This window comes from Leopardus geoffroyi, chromosome C1 (genome assembly GCF_018350155.1).
Source record: "Leopardus geoffroyi isolate Oge1 chromosome C1, O.geoffroyi_Oge1_pat1.0, whole genome shotgun sequence".
Taxonomy (NCBI): domain Eukaryota; kingdom Metazoa; phylum Chordata; class Mammalia; order Carnivora; family Felidae; genus Leopardus; species Leopardus geoffroyi.
Genome location: NC_059328.1, coordinates 142,436,734 through 142,455,047, shown reverse-complemented (window position 1 = coordinate 142,455,047; position 18,314 = coordinate 142,436,734). Strand labels below are relative to the sequence as shown.

At 37.7% G+C, this 18,314-nt stretch overlaps 1 protein-coding gene across 30 annotated transcripts in view; it reads left to right on the top strand.

The window, feature by feature from the left end:
* The window catches only part of NEB (nebulin), a 214,083-nt gene that overhangs the window by 21,491 nt on the left and 174,278 nt on the right, over positions 1-18,314 (top strand). For 28 of the 30 annotated variants that reach the window (XM_045479788.1, XM_045479819.1, XM_045479813.1 and 25 more), the window contains exons 11-28: positions 1,391-1,495; positions 2,128-2,235; positions 4,735-4,851; positions 6,717-6,821; positions 6,908-7,015; positions 7,113-7,217; positions 7,615-7,713; positions 8,757-8,861; positions 9,836-9,943; positions 10,029-10,142; positions 11,559-11,660; positions 11,763-11,870; positions 11,960-12,064; positions 13,064-13,162; positions 14,189-14,293; positions 14,838-14,945; positions 15,031-15,144; positions 17,831-18,028. In XM_045479788.1, the coding sequence (XP_045335744.1) occupies positions 1,391-1,495; positions 2,128-2,235; positions 4,735-4,851; positions 6,717-6,821; positions 6,908-7,015; positions 7,113-7,217; positions 7,615-7,713; positions 8,757-8,861; positions 9,836-9,943; positions 10,029-10,142; positions 11,559-11,660; positions 11,763-11,870; positions 11,960-12,064; positions 13,064-13,162; positions 14,189-14,293; positions 14,838-14,945; positions 15,031-15,144; positions 17,831-18,028 (2,013 nt within the window). The remainder of the gene's footprint in view (positions 1-1,390; positions 1,496-2,127; positions 2,236-4,734; positions 4,852-6,716; positions 6,822-6,907; positions 7,016-7,112; positions 7,218-7,614; positions 7,714-8,756; positions 8,862-9,835; positions 9,944-10,028; positions 10,143-11,558; positions 11,661-11,762; positions 11,871-11,959; positions 12,065-13,063; positions 13,163-14,188; positions 14,294-14,837; positions 14,946-15,030; positions 15,145-17,830; positions 18,029-18,314) is intronic. The other 2 variants (XM_045479815.1, XM_045479814.1) reach the window with 2 other exon arrangements.

Genomic DNA, 18,314 nt, shown 5'->3' with positions numbered 1-18,314 from the left:
CTGTGGTTAAGAACCCTGAAACTTGGAGAGGCTAAGCCACATCTTTGGTAATGATGGACTTTAGTCTTGGGCCCAGAGCTTCTGAACTCCATCCCAGGAATCTAAAATTTATAGTTATAAAAAACACTTGGCTAGCATTTAGCGTATTAGCCTCTTGAGAAGAATGGATAAAGGCACTTGAGAGAGGGCTGAGCATCCTTTAACTCAAACTCACTGGCTTTGCATATCACTCATCCTTGGTACTGGTTCTGTTGAAGGTATACCAGAAAATCACTTTCTTTTTTCCTGAAGAGTGAAGTGGGGGTGTAGGCATGCAGACACTTTGAGACTGGCTGGTTGTTAACACATTTCTATGAGCCAAGAAGGGGAAATTGTTATAACCCAGCTCTGGCTCATATGCCCAGGTTTAGGATTGACTGGTTGAATTTTATTTTAAACATATATATTTTTTAAATATTTATTTATTTGAGAGAGAGAGAGAGAGAGATGGAGCATGAGTGGGGAAGGGGCAGAGAGAGAGGGAGATGCAGACTCTGAAGCAGGCTCCAGGCTCTGAGCTGTCAGCACAGAGCCTGATGTAGGGCTTGAACTCCCAAACCGTGAGATCATGACCTGAGCCAAAGCCAGACGCTTAACTGACTGAGCTACCCAGGTGCCCCTAATTTTATTTTAAGAACACTCTAGGCCAAGGCAGTTTGAAGCCACATATCATGGGCTTAGTTCAGTTTAGTTTTGTTGGACATGCATTTATGAAGTCACTTTTGTGTGATGCATTTTGTGTTAGATTCTGAGGATATAAACATAAAGAAGACATAATTCCTCTCAAGGCTGCTCACAGCCTGGGGTTCAGGTGGAATGGTGTTTGTGAATAAGATGGGGCAATTTTTGAATTACTTACGAGTTCTCATTAAAATTTCTTCAAGTCTAAATTGGAAAGTGTTATTTATTAGCCTTCAAGCGAAATTTTGTGGTGGCATTCCTTTCTGGATAATTAGAAGTTTTGGTAAATCTCAGAAATTTATGGCTAATTTCATCTGGCATGGAAATGTGGGTTGAGTGGTTTTATTATAACTCTGAAATATAAGTGTAGGATGCTCTTGAGTCTCCTCCCTCAAACATCAGGGAACATCTATAAGTTTTGAATGAACTAAGTTCCCAGACTCAACAAGAAGGTGGTCAGTTATTACCTCTACCCTCTCGCCCAACTTTTTTTGGGTAAATTGATACTATCCTGGAACATTTGAAGACATCTATTAAGAACTTAAGGACCATAGTCAAGATATGTTTTAAGTTAAAAAAAAGTTTTTTTAAGCTGCCCATTACCACTTAGTTTTCTATCCTATTTGTCAATTTCTGTATTTTCTATAGTTCATCTTTTTTTTTCTCCTAGAACAAATACAAGGAAGACTATGAAAATAAAGTCAAAGGCAAATGGAGTGAGACACCTTGCTTTGAAATTGCAACCGCCAGAATGAATGCTGATAACATCAGCACAGTAAGTAGGAAGGAATGACCAGATGTTCTTAGGTTGAAAGTGTGACCCTTTCTTTTATGACTTCAGACCCCCAGCTGCATCTAAAGTGGTACCAGAACATTAGAGTCTGGGTACCCCTTCATGGGGGTAAGATCTGTATAGAGTTCCTATCAAGAAAGAAATTCCCCTATCTCTCTTTCCTTTTGAGAAATACTGCTTTGATCAGATTCCATTATTCATGCCTCAATTTTCATATGAACAATACAGTTTCAAAGTGAGTACAGGTTAAGGGGGCCCTTTTAAATTTATTCTTTGCCTGGGGAGCCCAAACAATACATTTATGAAACTGATTAGTTTCTTCCCTGATTTTCTTCACTGAAAAACACTCTTTCTTTTCTCTTAAGTTCTCTGCCCCTGGCCTTTTAGAGCTCCTTCTTGAAGGCTGGTTTTCAGCCTATTATAATTGCTCCAAATCTCTGTTAAGTTGCTAATTGTTTTTGTGATGGCACTGCATTCTCTCATTGTAACCTGACTTGTGTAAGCCAAGAGGAGTGGCTTTGTGTAACCTCTCCCACCAGCCCCTGTCCTCCCATGTGAAACCTGTGCACAGTCTATGCCCACAGCAGTTCTCCAGTATGTGTAATGTCTTACAGAGGAAATACCAAGAAGACTTTGAGAGTATGAAAGACCAGATCTACTTCATGCAGACCGAAACACCAGAGTACAAAGTGAATAAACAAGCTGGGGTGGCAGCTAGCAAGGTATGAGGGGATGCTCTCATTTGTCATGATGGTCTTAGTGTGGGTGAATTTCCTATAACTCTTGCTTTTGTATATAATGGAGAAAAAAGCATTCTTGGGGAACAACAAAAGAAATATTCTGGGGTTATAATAGGGCTACCAATTTTTGAAAAACTTGGCTGTGTGTGACCATTAACAATACTAAATAACCATCTTTAATATTTCATAAATGACCTTTTGATACCTGCAAGTAGAAAGGCTATCCTCTCAGATAGGAGGATCCCCCAAGAAAAGACAACTGGCGACCTTATATGAATATGGACACTCCCACACTCACCATTACCATTATTTTTCTTATTTTCCTACTAATTGGTGAAAATCTAGTCACAGACAAGATAGACAAATTCATGGATATGCATATACTCTATAGAGTAGACTTTGGTAAATAGAGTCCTTAGCATTCTAAAGCACTAGAAAGAGCATACACTTCAAAGCCAATTAGACTTGATTCAAACCCTGGCCTTGGCTCTGCTGGAGCAGTGAAAGCAGGAAGATCATATCATCTAGGAAGCTATTTCAGGATTCAGGTGCAAAATAGTGATGTTTTGGATCAGGAACGGGGCAAGGCAAGTGATGAGATGTACTTTGAAAGGTAGAGCTGACCTAGTTTGCTGTTGGGTTGGATGTGGGATATGTGAGGAAAGTTTGGGTCTAAGCAACCAGACAGATGGGATTTCCCTTTATCAAGATAGAGAAGAATGTGGAAAGAGTGAATGATTATTTTTGCAGGGAAGACATGAGCTCAGCTTTCAACATGTAAGATTTGAGATGTCTTTTAGACATCCAAGTGGAAATATTAATTGGACAGTTGATTGCATGAGTCTGAAGTTTCTGGGGAGGCATCCAGAAGGATTATATAAATTTGGGAGTCATCAGTAGATGGATAGTATTTAATGTCATAAAACTAGAGGCCATCGAGGGAGCAAGTGTAGACCCAAAGCTCTGAGAACTGAACTCTGGAGTATCTCCATGTGAACACATCGTCGAGGTGAGGTAGGAATAGAGTCACGAGAAAGTGGGAAGTGAGTGAAGAGAGTGATCAGTTGTGTCAAATGTTTCTGAAGTGGATTTACCAATAGGTGGTCTCTGGTGAACTTAACAAGAGCAATTTGGTTGAGTCTGCTTAGAGAGGGCTCATGAGTGGATGAGAAGAGAGAAATAGAAAAATGTAAGTATACTCAAGTTTTTAAAAGTATTTTCCTGAAAGGAAAAGAAGAAAATGGGGTAGTAGCTGAAGGATATGTGGATGAAGAGGGGATTCTTTTAAGATTGGAGACAAAGACACCATGTTTCTATGCTGATGGAAAAAAATCCAGTGTGGGGGGAAAACGTGATGATGTCTGAGGAGGGAAGAGTGGCTCAAGTAATACCCTTGAGTAGGTGAAAAGGGAAGCGTTCTGGTGCTTAACAGGAGGGGTAATTTGCCATGGGTCTTGACAATTCATCCATAAACAGGAGAGGAGACCACATATCCCAGATACAGGTAGGAAGATAGGAGGGTGTGTGGAACTCCTTTTCTGGTTGTTTCCATTTTTCAATGAAGCACATAATTCTATACTAGAGAAAGGTTATGTCTTTCATTCCTGTAGTGTATCCCCTATGAGTCTTCTTTGTGTGCTACAGGGGATAGTGCACTTGTGTTTCAGTTGTGTATCTCCTGCCTTTGGATACCAAGCTGGTTATGTCTGCTTTTCGAGGTTCTCAAATGTTAGTAGCTTATCTAGGATTCTTTGAATGTTCCTATATTCTATAGTTATATTGCCGGAATAAATGGCTGGCACTGTGGATCAAGAAATAGGATCCATTTCTTGTTCTTCTCCCTTTGGACGTGCTCCTGACAGGGGCTTCTGAGCCCTTGTTTAAAGCTTCTGCTAAAGCTGGAATTAAAGGTGTAAAGCAGGAGGGGCAGAAAGAAAAGGAGAGGTTGTCATCCTTCATCCAGCCTCCAGCCCCTTCCTCCTCCTTCTGCATGTACATTAAATACACACATGCTTACACACAGTCATAGATGAGGCATTAAAGGGTAGATTGATGATGCTTGAGGCTTGCTTTCTTTAAAAATACGTTGGAAGTTAGGCAGCTAGAGGCTAAGAGCTCAATTAGGGTTGTGGAGCAGTAAGTGTCTGGGACATGATGCACTATCATTATTTGTGTGGCTATCTCTGTCTTTGAGAGCAGGGACTATATGTTATTCTTCCTTGCACCTGTCTCAGAGCCAGCACGTAATTGATACCCTATGGATGTTTTTGAATGAATAAATGAATGGCAGGAAGTTATCCTGGAAATATATGCAGTTTCTCTGCTACTGTTATGAGTTACTATGAGTATTTTGTTTGTAAAATGTCAAGCTGTCACTTTTCTAGAAAGTTGATTTGTGGAACTATGTCGTAATATCCATAATAGAGACAAGAGCAAAAATAACCCAGAGAGTTACTTTATTACTTTATTTCGCTCCTACAGGTAAAATACAAAGAAGACTATGAAAAGAATAAAGGAAAAGCAGATTATAATGTACTTCCTGCTTCAGAGAACCCACTGCTCAAGCAGCTGAAGGCAGCAGGAAATGCCCTGAGTGATGTAAGTACATTCTTGTCAAAAAGTGTTTTTCCACCTTAGCTGCCAGAGAGGTGAAATTTCTCTCCTTCTATAATGGCTAAATGCAAATATAACTTTGCAAATACTTTATGATTCTAGTGTAGCAGTTTCCCTGGAACTGTTTAACCACAGGAAGACATAAATGCCTCTGAGTATGATGTATGTCCATTTTGGGGGTTCTTTGTTCAATGGCAGAGAAATCTTCATTTGCTTATAGGCCCTGGTACTTCTATATGAACAAAGAGCAGGTTGTAGGAGATACATGTGATTTTAACACAGACAGGAGGAGACTTTGAAAGGGGAGGGGAGGGGAGCAAGAGAGAGGGATCAGGTTGTGTGTGTACCCTGTCCTTGTGTTCTTCGAGCCACTGGGAGAAGACCAGTGTCCTGTGTTTCACAGCTTTTCCCTCTCACCACCACCATTTTCTGTGCGGATGCTGGCCCTAGAAACCATCATTTGCAGACAGCATGACTTAAAAGATGGCTCCCTAAGTCTTCACAGGAATTTCTACTTGTGGAAATAAAAGCCTGACCAATCTAATTACATTTAAAATAGATAAGTGAGAACTGGCATTAAGAGACTAACAGCCCAAAACCACTTTGACTATATAAGAGACTGAACATGTGATCAGTTTTGTTTTTCCCTTAGAGTTACATTGTGTTAAGCTTTCCTAATATTTGAGGATGAAACATGGTTCTCTTTGCAGGTTAGTTATCTTTTCTTTGTCCCTTGAATTCAGTCAGCACTGTAGAGATGCATACATGTGATTGGGAATGGGGTGAGTGGAGTGGCAGGTGAGAAGGTGTCAGTAGGTCTGTCCACATAGCTCTGTTGGGAAATTAATGCAAAGCCTGTCTCCTGTTTCCTAAATGAAGATCATCTTTATCAAGCATATAAAAGCACAGGTCCAAATCTACTTTGTTGATAAAGAGAGCAATATAAAAATATAAAAACTGAATTGCACCATTTACAATTTCAAAACCCAACATGAGAAAGTGACAATAGCCCACTTTATCAGTGTGCCTTTAAAATCCAATAGTTGTAGGGACACCTGGGTGGCTTAGTCGGTTGGGTCCAACTTCAGCTCAGGTCATGATCTCACAGTTCGTGAGTTTGAGCCCTGCGTTGGGCTCAGTGCTGACAGCTTAGAGGCTGGAGCCTGCCTGCTTCAGATTCTGTGTCTCCCTCTCTCTCTGCCCTTCCCCCACTCACACTCTGTCTCTGTCTCTCAAAAATGAGTAAATGTTAAAAAAATAAAATCCAACAGTTGTTACTGTTAGAGCTAAATTTAAATCCTAGCAGAGAAGAAGAGTGAGCAGGTTCATGATCTGAGTTTTTGTATATACCTTAATTTTAAGATATATTATCTGTATAATAAGGCATTTTCCCTTGGTAGAAGGAGGAAGAGAGACTGTCTTTCTCAACGTATACTAAAATTTTTCATGCATGTTTGTTAAAAAAAAAAATCACTGCTGCTCAGAATAGTCCTCTCTGTTGTGGCACTGTCAGTGAGGGACATGTGTGAGTTGGGGCATAGAGGAAGTAGGAGTTCCAAAATACACCCAAACTCCACAACTAAGGGCATGGTCTGAGGCAGCATTCTGGTTTCTTGATTTTTTTTTTTTTTTTTTTTTTTTTGGTGAATGTTAAAAGCCTAAGCTTTACAGTAATTACTAATAGAAGAAACTTATTCACAACACCCCAATGTTTGATTATCCGTTTTTAAGACAGTTGACAGGCGATATCTTTTTTCTGCTTCTTTTGTTTCGTGTTGGGAAATACAAGTGTTATAATCAGTGTAGGAGTGACAGGAATCTATTTTAACTGATTTTTTTTTCTTTGACAGAAACTATACAAAGAAAACTATGAAAAGACTAAGGCAAAGAGCATAAATTACTGTGAAACCCCCAAATTTCAACTTGATACAGTTCTGCAGAACTTCACTAGTGACGTAAGCAATCCTGTGGTTACTCCCTGTGTTAAGAAAAGATCCATTATTCCCCCCAATCAGTACATGAAATATGTTTTGTCTTTCAGACTAAGTACAAAGATTCCTACGTAAAGAATGTTTTGGGACATTATGTAGGCAGCTTTGAGGATCCATATCACACACACTGCATGAAAGTCTCAGCTCAAAACAGTGATGTAAGTTGTAAGACCATTGTTTAGCTTTCCAATGAACACATCTTTAGGGCATGAATAAAATGGTTGCATCCTTATGTCTGATGTCTTTTCCTCATAGAAAAACTACAAAGCAGAATATGAAGAAGACAGAGGCAAGGGCTTCTTCCCCCAGACCATAACTCAAGAATATGAAGCAATCAAGAAACTAGATCAATGTAAAGATGTAAGTCCGTAGCATGAACTTTGAACGTCCTGACCTCCATAGCCTCAGTGGTCAAGAGATAGTTAAAATTTTAACACTTTTCAAATACATGCAGGCAAGGAAATTATAAGAAACAAAACTTATTTGATAGTAAACTGTTTTCCCCTGTGGTCACCAATACATTTCAAGAGCTAATTCTAGTTCATTTCCCCCAAGAAGAGTTATCAGAAATGTGAAGAATGAGAAAGTTTCTTGTACAGTGTGAAGGCATCTCTCAAAGACACTGCAGTCTAATGAGAAAAGAACCATGTGTTTTATTAACTACAAGTTTCTTTTGTTTTGGGCAATGTTTCTGCTTGCTTGGTCTATAGGTCAACTTGGATTTGACTGCTGAAACTATTCCTTTTTTGCTCCACAGCACACCTACAAAGTCCATCCAGATAAGACAAAATTCACTCAAGTCACGGACTCTCCCGTTCTGGTGCAAGCCCAAGTCAATTCCAAACAACTGAGTGATGTAAGTTCATCTAAATGTTCAAGAAATCCAATTATGAGGGATAACATCTCACAACTCCATATATAAAATCCAGTGACTTGTCACATTTACAAAAAAAAAAAAAAGACTATTTCAGTTTTAGCAAATTTAACTTGTATATATTTGTAATCACCTAAAATAGTTCCTTATTTAGTTGCCTTGCATCTTCTTGGATGGATAACAATTATAGCAAAATGGTTCTATAAGGGAAACTAATGTAGCTTACCACACTGGAAAAGACCATAAGTTTTTGAGTCAGACAAAACTGGATTCAAATTGTACCTCTGTCATTTATGACCTGACATCACAGGCAAATCGTTTAACTTCAGTTTGCCTCATATTTCCCTTTTATAATTTGTGGTTGTTTTGAAGAGTAAATAAAAGGAGATGTGTGCATAGTAAATACCCTGACCCAGAGCAGATATTCAATACAGAGGATTTCTCTCCCTCAAAGAAGTTTTTAGAAAATGGAGTCTTTGAGATAAGTTTTATCACATGAGTTTTAAGCATGAACCTCCAAGCTTGTGTTAAAACAAAATAAAACAATAAAAGTAATCCCAGTAGATTTATATCCAGAAATAAAGTCTTCAGATAAGAGTATTAACAAACTGTAATGGATGTGAGGAGATGTAAGCTCTCCAATACATGAGCATTGACAATAAAAAGAAAGAAAGGGCTGTGACTCTCAGAATCTACTGATTCTGGGGGCTGATTGTGATATGCATGGAGAGGAAGCATATATGAAAGAGCCACCTCCCTCCAGGACAGTTCTACTATAGTAACCAACATCAGCCATCATGTGTTCAGCACACAGGTTGTCAATGGAGGCCTACCCTAGCTCTAGACTTCTCTCTTGATCTTAACAACATTGTCAGTTGTTATTTACCAAAACGTATTTTACATTTTATTTTATGAAATGTACCACACAAAATTTTTGTATTTTGGAACAATTCTTCAGAACTAGTTGTATCCCTTATTGCCTGTCTCTCTGTCCCTTTCTATCTCTCTCTCTCTCTCTCTCTCAGCTGAACTACAAAGCGAAACATGAAAACGAAAAGTTCAAGTGCCACATACCTCCAGATACTCCTGCCTTCATCCAACACAAAGTCAATGCCTATAACCTGAGTGATGTAAGTTCCTGTGTGCTATGCTATGGGATATCCTGACAACCTGTGTTTTTATTTCTGGATTGCTTCACTGAAAAAACATTTCATTAAAAATGGGAAGAATATTTAACATTTGTATCATGTTCCTATGCCTCTGCCCACATATCTTTGAACTCACCTTATAAATGTGGGTAGCAACATTGTTAGTAGCTTCATACAATTAGACAATCTTAATATGTTTCAATCAACCCTCAAAATGCCATCACTCATGTATGTTTAATTGCAAACGATAATGTTAGATCTTTTAGACACACATTCATTTATACTGTGCTATAATTTTCACCCAGGACCTCATTTTTTAGATATAATTTCATTTTATTTACTCCTCAGAGGTTTAATGTCCCTATTTTTACACAAATGGTGCTTATTTCTACATGTAAGAGAACTTGCACTAAGATATAGTGTATTCAGAAGGCATAAGACCAGGTGTCTGTTGCTATTTTTCATTTTCAAAACTTAATTTTATAGAAAAGTCAAATTCTCCTTGTAGGGGAGATCTCAATTTCTTCAACAATTCTGTAAATAAGTGCTAAGATTATCCAGCATCAATGAATATTGTAATGATTCAGGAAATAATCTTATCAAAGGACTTTGAGATCAAACTAAAGTGTTATCTTTAGATCCTAAAAAGTAAATTAACTATAGAATATTTGTGCCACTCTGTGAAATACTCCATGTTAGGATCAAATATTAGTATGGTAACTAGAATTAGGTTAATATGATGAAAGATTCTAATGAAGAACAGAAAATCTTGATCTTGGAAAATTCGAAGCTTTAGCTTGAGGAGAAATACCTAAAATATGCACGATTTTCTGAACAATGAAAATGACCCATTTATTTCATTCATACTAAGAGTATTGAGATATTCCTTTGTCTTTAAAGTGTGATAACATGCATGTCATTTTTACCAATTCTTTTGTTAAAATTTTTCTTTCCAGAATGTCTATAAGCAAGACTGGGAGAAGAGCAAAGCAAAGAAGTTTGACATCAAAGTGGACGCCATTCCCCTGCTGGCAGCCAAAGCCAACAGCAGGATCGCCAGCGATGTGAGTGTGGCCTGGGCACCTGGGCAGGGCGCCCTCACTGACATTTCCCGATGGGTGGACTCTGGCATGTGTGATGTCTTTACAGGTGATGTACAAGAAAGACTATGAGAAAAACAAAGGGAAAATGATTGGAGCCCTCAGCATTCATGACGATCCCAAGATGCTGCACTCTTTGAAGACAGCCAAAAACCAGAGTGATGTGAGTGTCTTTGTGAATCACCCTTATTTTCAGATGTGGTTGTACTTACAGTTTAATATAACTTTGGGTGGGATGTTAGCCCAAGTGAAATCTCAGATTCAGGATAACAAATCAAACATGAAAACCCAGTGGTAAAAGATGATTAAGCTCTTCATTCTGTACTTTGAGATACCAGTGAATATTGTAAATGTTTCCTTAATCTCTTTAATGCCCTATTTTCTTAAGGGCAAAAGATACTAGCAATAGCATTTTCTTTATTGTTTTTCTAGAAATGGGCTTAATATCTCAGTACCCATAAGTACATATTTATTCTGTCATGATCTGATCTAAGGTGCTTTGCAAAAATACATACAGAAAAAATTAAAGGAAAGAAGTGAGAAAATCAGGCTAAAGACAAAGTAGGAAAACTAGATGAAGCATAACCTCAAGAACAAAGTATTTTATTTTATAAAATAAAAATTTTATAAAGTATTGATCTCATTTTAAAGACTAAAATATCCAAAATAAAATAAAACTCTTTACAAAAATTGCCTCTCTAATTCATGGCATAAAGGAGAAACTCCCTATTCTGTATCATTTATAAATATTCTTATTTTTATTGAGTATATTTTTGGATTTCTATCTGGGAGAATTAAGGAGAATGTGTAGAAATACATGCTACCTACAACAAAATGGAAAAAAAATCTTTTTGTGCATTATTACTATAAAGGAAAATATTAGATCTCAATGAGAAAATCCAACTTCCAAAGGTGTTATAAAATGTATTTTCATCGAGTGCTGAACTGAATACTTTTCTAGGACTGTGCCTGAGTATCTAAGGTCCACCTTCTACCTTTTACCTAATTTTGCACTATTTAAAAAATCCATTTTCCTTCAAACACATTCAAATGGAAAGAATTATTTAAATTTTTTTTTAACACTTATTTATTATTGAGAGACAGAGAGTCACAGAGCGTGAGCAGGGGAGGGGTAGAGAGAGGGGGGGAAGACACAGAATCCGAAGCAGGCTCCAGGCTCTGAGCTATCAGCACAGAGTCCGATGCGAGGCTCGAACCCACAAACCGGGAGATCATGACCTGAGCTGAAGTCAGTTGCCTAACCAACTGAGCCACCCAAGTGCCCCTGGAAAGAATTATTTTAAGACAAAAAATTGCTTAGAGAGCAGCATTGGTATATTCTGGTTTATTCTGGTGGAGAAATGTTAGGATAAATAATATAAGCATATATATGGTTATTAGCAGCCTAGATTATACAAGACCTGAGGCTCTACCATATTCATTCTATTTTTTTTGCTTCATGGAAAATACTGAAAAAATACAAAATTTGCCTTTTTGGTTAAGTATAGCAATGATGAGAATGGCTTTTATATCATGAGATACATATTTTTTATCGTTGTTTTTCTTTTTCCTTTGACAGAGATTATACAAAGAAAACTATGAGAAGACAAAAGCAAAGAGCATGAACTACTGTGAGACCCCCAAATATCAACTTGACACTCTGCTGAAGAACTTCAGTGAGGTTCGAAAGGCCATGGTTACCCCTGGGGTTTCGGGGCTTTTTTTACCATTTGACAAATAACATATGTAATTGACATATTTGTCAATATGTTTTCTCTTTCAGGCTAAATACAAAGATTCATATGTACAGAATGTTTTGGGACATTATGTAGGCAGCTTCGAGGACCCATATCAAATACACTGCATGAAAGTTTCAGCACAAAACAGTGACGTAAGTTGAAGACAAATATCCATGCCTCTCAGTGATATTATTTGGGGGCAATAATAACCATGATCCATTTTTATTCTTTCTTTTTCTAGAAAAATTACAAAGCAGAATATGAAGAAGATAAAGGGAAATGTTATTTCCCTCAGACAATAACGCAAGAATATGAAGCAATTAAGAAGCTAGACCAGTGCAAAGATGTAAGTCAGCTGCCCTGAATTCTTAAAATTGGGTTTGGGATTCTTGTGCCATCTAGTGGTAATTTTAGCAGGAGTTTCAATGCTAACATCTAGTGATTAGCAGATGTTAAATTTTAAATTTTGGGTGGTATTGGAGAGCACAAAAATTACTGTGAAGAAAACTATTTGTTATGAAAATATCTTGGGTTTTAGAAATCTTTATGTCCACTAGTTTATATATACATGGTTTGGGAAGTAAGGGAAAATAGGGAGATTTATGAGACATAGGTGTTCATTCATTTAACAAATTTACATGAGGAGCTAGCTTGTGTCAGACACTGTCCTTGGTGCTGGGGGAGAAGAGGGGACAAGATGGGCTGCCTCTTGGGAAGCATGCATTTTACCGGGAGAGGCAGAAAATAAAGAGCACAGAAACTTAAAAAAGATATCAGACAATGGTAAAACAACCCATGTAGAATGATGCTATAGAATTAAAATAGGATGATGTGGGAGAGAGAGACTGGATGGGCACTATAGACCAGGTGCTCAAGGAGGATCTAAGGCAGGAAAGTGCAGCCAGGCCAAGATCAAGGTGAGAGCAACTGGAAAAACAGTCTAAGCAAAGAACAAGGAATTGAAAGGATGAGGTGGCTGAAGTGTACTGGAGGGAGGGACAGTAGGAAGAGGTGAAATGGTAACAGATGAAGTTGGGGGTGGATTCTGTAGAGTAGGGTTCATCAGCCAGGGTACAATTTAGAGTGAAGGCATGTGCAATGGAGAGCCATTGTAAGGCTTCAATAGGAGGAAGATTAATCTGGTTGCTAAATTGCAGCAGGGAGGCCAGTTTAGAGGCAACTTCAGGAGAGAGAGAAAGAGAGAGAGAAGAAGTGAAAACATATCAACCAAGTTTTTAGGAAATAAACTCTATGTTTGACTGGAAATTTTTTATATGTTAGTGTGTATATGAACAAGAATATAAAGAAACATTATGAAATTTCATTCAAGAACCTTTTTTTCTAGCATACATACAAAGTTCACCCAGATAAGACTAAATTCACAGCTGTCACTGATACTCCTGTACTGCTGCAAGCCCAGCTCAACACAAAACAGCTTAGCGACGTAAGTGCCCTGTTTGTGCAAGTGTGAGTGACCTGGAATGCTGTGTTTCTTTGAAATAGAAGCATTTTCTTGCTTAATCTTCATGGTCTCATCTGTCATCCCAACGGTGTCATTTTTCAAGATTGGTTTAATAAAATGCAAATGAAGCCGCCAGATTGAATTGTAGCCTCAGGAAAGATGGTGTTAAAAATAAAAATAACGAATATTTCTTCAATAAGTCACCAATTTTCAGTGGGGGATTTGCTCATTAGGATGTGTCACATACCCAAAATAACGCAGACTAAGACTTGATGGCAACTTAAAGAAAAAAACAACAAGAGCATCTATCTGTGCAGGTAACAAGGCAAGCATTCTCCATTCTTCAGTTTGCTAAGACTTTATAAGAAGATAAAAAACACAGAAACAAGAAAGACATCTGGCAGTAATAAGAAAACTAATATGGGGTCATGAGACAGAATTCAAACAGAATGATGTGAGAGGGGGTGAGTGAGGGGACACTTCAAATTGGGTGGTCAAGGAAGATCTAAAGCAGAATGGTCCAGCCATGTGAAGAACAGGGCAAGAACAGCAGTGCTTCTGAAACATTCACTTTCATGTGGATCACCCAGTGACCCTGCAAAAATATTCTGATTCAGTAGGTCTGGGAGGGATATGTTGACTCTCTAACAAGCTTGTAGGTGATGCTGCTGCTGTTGGTAGACCACACTTTGAGTAGAAGATCACAGAATTTAATAGATTGAGTGTTTGTGTCCTGAGGGCACAGCCTAAAACTTTAGACAATGAGTTTCCCCTATATACATTGTGATAGCATTTACAAAATGACAATGCAAACTGGATTCCATCCCAATCCTGAAAGAGGGAGTCAGGGTCAAGGTTCTGTAATGGACTTTGATTGGATGGACTACCTCTTTGAGGCATTTTTTTTCTGAAAAGTGTAGGAGTACTTAGCCATATATATCAACACTCCTCTATATGCCCTCAAGGAAATTCTGATCCTGAACTGTTTGGATATCTTTTGTTTTCCAGCTGAATTACAAAGCAAAACATGAAAGTGAGAAATTCAAGTGCAACGTACCAGCAGATGCTCCACAGTTTATCCAACACAGAGTCAATGCCTATAATTTGAGTGACGTAAGTACCAAAGGCACAGAAGTCTATCATTGCATGTACCTGCAAAGAGGAGATGTGATGGGTGTTGTAAAAAACCAGATTAGGAGTTCAGCAACTAAACAACTATGGAGATTGTTTCCAGAGTGTGAGTGGAGTTTTAAGACCTAAATGTTCGGAAGGCTCTTACTTAGCTATCCTTTTTTCATTTCCCACATTCTCTGTTACCATCAGAAACATCCTCTGAATTACGCCCCTGCTAATCTCTAGAGTTTTGTAAGATCTGTCCTATAAATGTTGCATTTCACTTTCTCAAAATGGTTGTCATTATACATTGTCCTTTATACATCAGAGTAGCAGAATCTTTAGAAAGTTCACAGAATGTTAAAAAGAGTATAGGGGAGAAGCTGGATGACAGATTAATGAATAATTGTACTATCATTTTGTAAATATGGTATTTGTAGGTGAAATAAGTCTATATATACAAATTTTCAATCTCTTTCTTTTACTGGATGAATCTGTGTTAGATTCATTCTTACAACATCTCTGCTGAAATTTTTCTGTCCAGAATGTCTATAAGCAAGACTGGGAGAAGAGCAAAGCAAAGAAGTTTGACATCAAAGTGGACGCCATTCCCCTGCTGGCAGCCAAAGCCAACAGCAGGATCGCCAGCGATGTGAGTGTGGCCTGGGCACCTGGGCAGGGCGCCCTCACTGACATTTCCCGATGGGTGGGCTCTGGCATGTGTGATGTCTTTACAGGTGATGTACAAGAAAGACTATGAGAAAAACAAAGGGAAAATGATTGGAGCCCTCAGCATTCATGACGATCCCAAGATGCTGCACTCTTTGAAGACGGCCAAAAACCAGAGTGATGTGAGTGTCTTTGTGAATCTGTCTTGTTTTCAAGATAACATCCCTGTTAACATGCCCAAGGGTGGTAGCATGTAAAAGGATTCCATATCCAGGGGCACCTGGGTGGCTCAGTCAGTTGAGCATCCAACTTAGGCTTGGGTCATGATTCGTGGTTTGTAGGTTCAAGCCCTACATTGGGCTCTGTGCTGACAGCTCAGAGCCTGGAGCCTGCTTTCGATTCTGTGTCTACCTCTCTCTCTCTCTCTCTCTCTCTCTCTCTCTCTCTCTCTGCCCCTCCCCTGTGCATGCTCTCTCAAAAAAAAAAACATTTTAAAAATATTAAAAAGATTCCATATCCATGGGCTCTGTCATGTTCACAACAAATTGCTGAGGAGAAATTTTGGAAGTAGAATTATTTCCCAGATTCTTGTACCTTTCAATTTAAGGAGGGAAATTACTGATTTATACTTGATGTCCATTACACTGTGAAAAATATATGCTTTAATATTTAATAGAATATTGATTTTAATTCTCAAAACTTTTTGGAAAACATCAGTAGATATTTTCATATTTTCTCCTGATTGAAAAATAACCTTTAAAATGATGGTTTTAAAACTGTCTATATATTGGAAGAAAATCATGTATCACAGATAAAAATCTTACTATTGTTGTTTGTTAAGTTTAGTAATTAGTATTGGCATAGGTTCAAGAAAAATACTCCATTGATTCTAGACCACCTTGAGAATCTGATAGAAGTCTTGGATCATTCTTCTAGATAGATGAACTTTTTCTTCATGCCTTCTGTCTGAATTTCAGAGAATTTATGAATTCCCTAAGGCTTCCCTATGGTCCAAGTCTCATCTTTTGATTAAAATTCTTACTGCAGAGAAGAAAATATCTATTACAAATTGCAGTGTATACTGCTTAAAAAATGTTTAGAGAATTCCTTTAGAGTAAGAATTTCAAAATAGCTTGCAAATATTATTTTTCATAATTAAATAGAAGGATGTTTGTATCATTTACTTTCATTTCAACCGTGTGTTCATAGAATGATCTATATATACCTTCTTTAATTCATTTCGCATCTGCTGTATAGTCGTATAACACTTTAAAACATCATATTCAGTAATTTTCTCTAATAACTTCACACTGAATTATGTCAGTATACAGTGCTCACATACATAATACGGCGCTTTTCACTAGATCCTTATCTCTTCTCAACTCAAAAGTTTATAGCTGCCTGTTAACAGCACATGTATCTTTATCTTTTGTTCTTCATCTTATCACAGAACCCATTAGAACACTAAGCACAAAGTAAGTGTTCATAAAATACGTGGTAATTGACATCGGCAACCAAAAGAGATAGTCAATGATGAATCATTCTCACAGAATATCCAGGCTAAATGCTAGGCTGCAGATACAGAATGTGCATAGCTTTTAAAGAGAATCTTTTAAAGCCATTTGGACCTTTGACAGCATTTCATAGACGCAGATATGTGTGAACTGGTATGAGCATGAACAAAAGAGTCAAAACAATTTAGTCAAAAACACTTCCCCACACTAATCCTGTTGTGACATTGCTTTATCAGTTTTTCAGTGTTCATGCATACTGTCAGAAAATTTCCATATTTTATTTTTATAAACCAAAGTCTAGGTTTTATAATTAAGTGATAAGTTTATTCAGTAAAAGTAACTGCCCACAAAATATTTAGAAAGAAGATCGTATTCCCTAAGAAAGCTAAAAGATCAGATCATTTGCACAAGGAATTTCTACAGAAGACTTATAAGGCATATTTATACTTACTAGCCTAGGTCACTGTCTTTAATGCTTATGTGATTATGGGGAGATATAATGGGTTTAGAATTTCCCTAGAGGCACTGGGTCAGAATTTTTCTCTTAAGGTAATTGGTGAATGGACATGATAAAGCTGGGGCTTTGACCTAATTAGCACCCTAACATTCCAGAAAACCAGCCAATGAAAGCGCCTTCTGAGGCCCAGTCAAGGCATTTGGTTTATGAGAACACTGTAATAAGTGCCAAGGTTACTTTAATGGCTCAGTTTCACAAACTTTTCTCCTCTGAGGTCTTATTACTGCTGCAATCTGAAGCTTCTTTTAAATTGTTACCAAAATTAAGCTTGGTATGAAAAACATTTGGGATTCTCAGTGGAGCTTATCTACTGTCAGAAGCATAGTCAGGTTGAAAAATCAGTAACCATTTAAAGATGATGTTAGAAAAGCCAAGCAGTCAAATGTACAGCACTATTCATGAAGTAGTTATTTTATATAATCGGAAGTATGAAATGATTGTCATAGAATTCTCATCAATTAAAAAATACTTCCTTATTTGAAAACAATTCAAAGTTGAGATGGCTTTGGTAAAAATAATTCTTGTTAAAAGTCCTTGAAAACCCGTTTTAAAATAAAGTAATACCTGGTTGAAGCAGAAGCTGTGGGCTCCTAATGTCTGACATTGCTCTTTGAGCTAAAAAGAGATTTGAGAAAATCTGTCCATGTATGATTTTTTTTTGGGGGGGGAAAGCATTCAGTAATGTGTAACATATGAACAAATTATAGGAAAAAAATAAGTACTCAGATGTTTGAATGTGTTTCTCTAACTCGTGTTTGTTGTTTATGAGCGATTTCTGTGCTTTTCTGGAAATCCATTGAAGATTTGCAGTAATAAATGGAAATTTCCTATTCACAGCGTGAATATCGTAAAGACTATGAGAAGTCAAAAACCATCTACACTGCACCTCTTGATATGCTCCAAGTCACTCAAGCTAAGAAATCTCAGGAAATTGCCAGTGATGTGGACTATAAGCACATCTTACACAATTACAGCTACCCGCCCGATAGCATCAACGTGGATCTTGCCAAGAAGGCTTATGCACTACAGAGTGATGTGAGTAATCAGTTTTTCTCTATTCCCTCTTTCTAAGGTAAAAACTGAAGTAATCTTTAAGTGGAGTCATGTTTTTGACAATTCTCAGAAGCGTCTGCATTGTCTTCTGTATGTAGCAAGTATGTAATAGGAAGATGACCTTTGTGGTTCTATGAGACCATGCCCTTAAGAGTTAGAGAGACGTGACTCTAGCATGAACCCATCACTATATCCCTTCCTTGTAAAACTAGAATAAAAGAATTGTTTTGAGAATTTGAATTCATGCGAAATACCTAGCTTAGTGTCA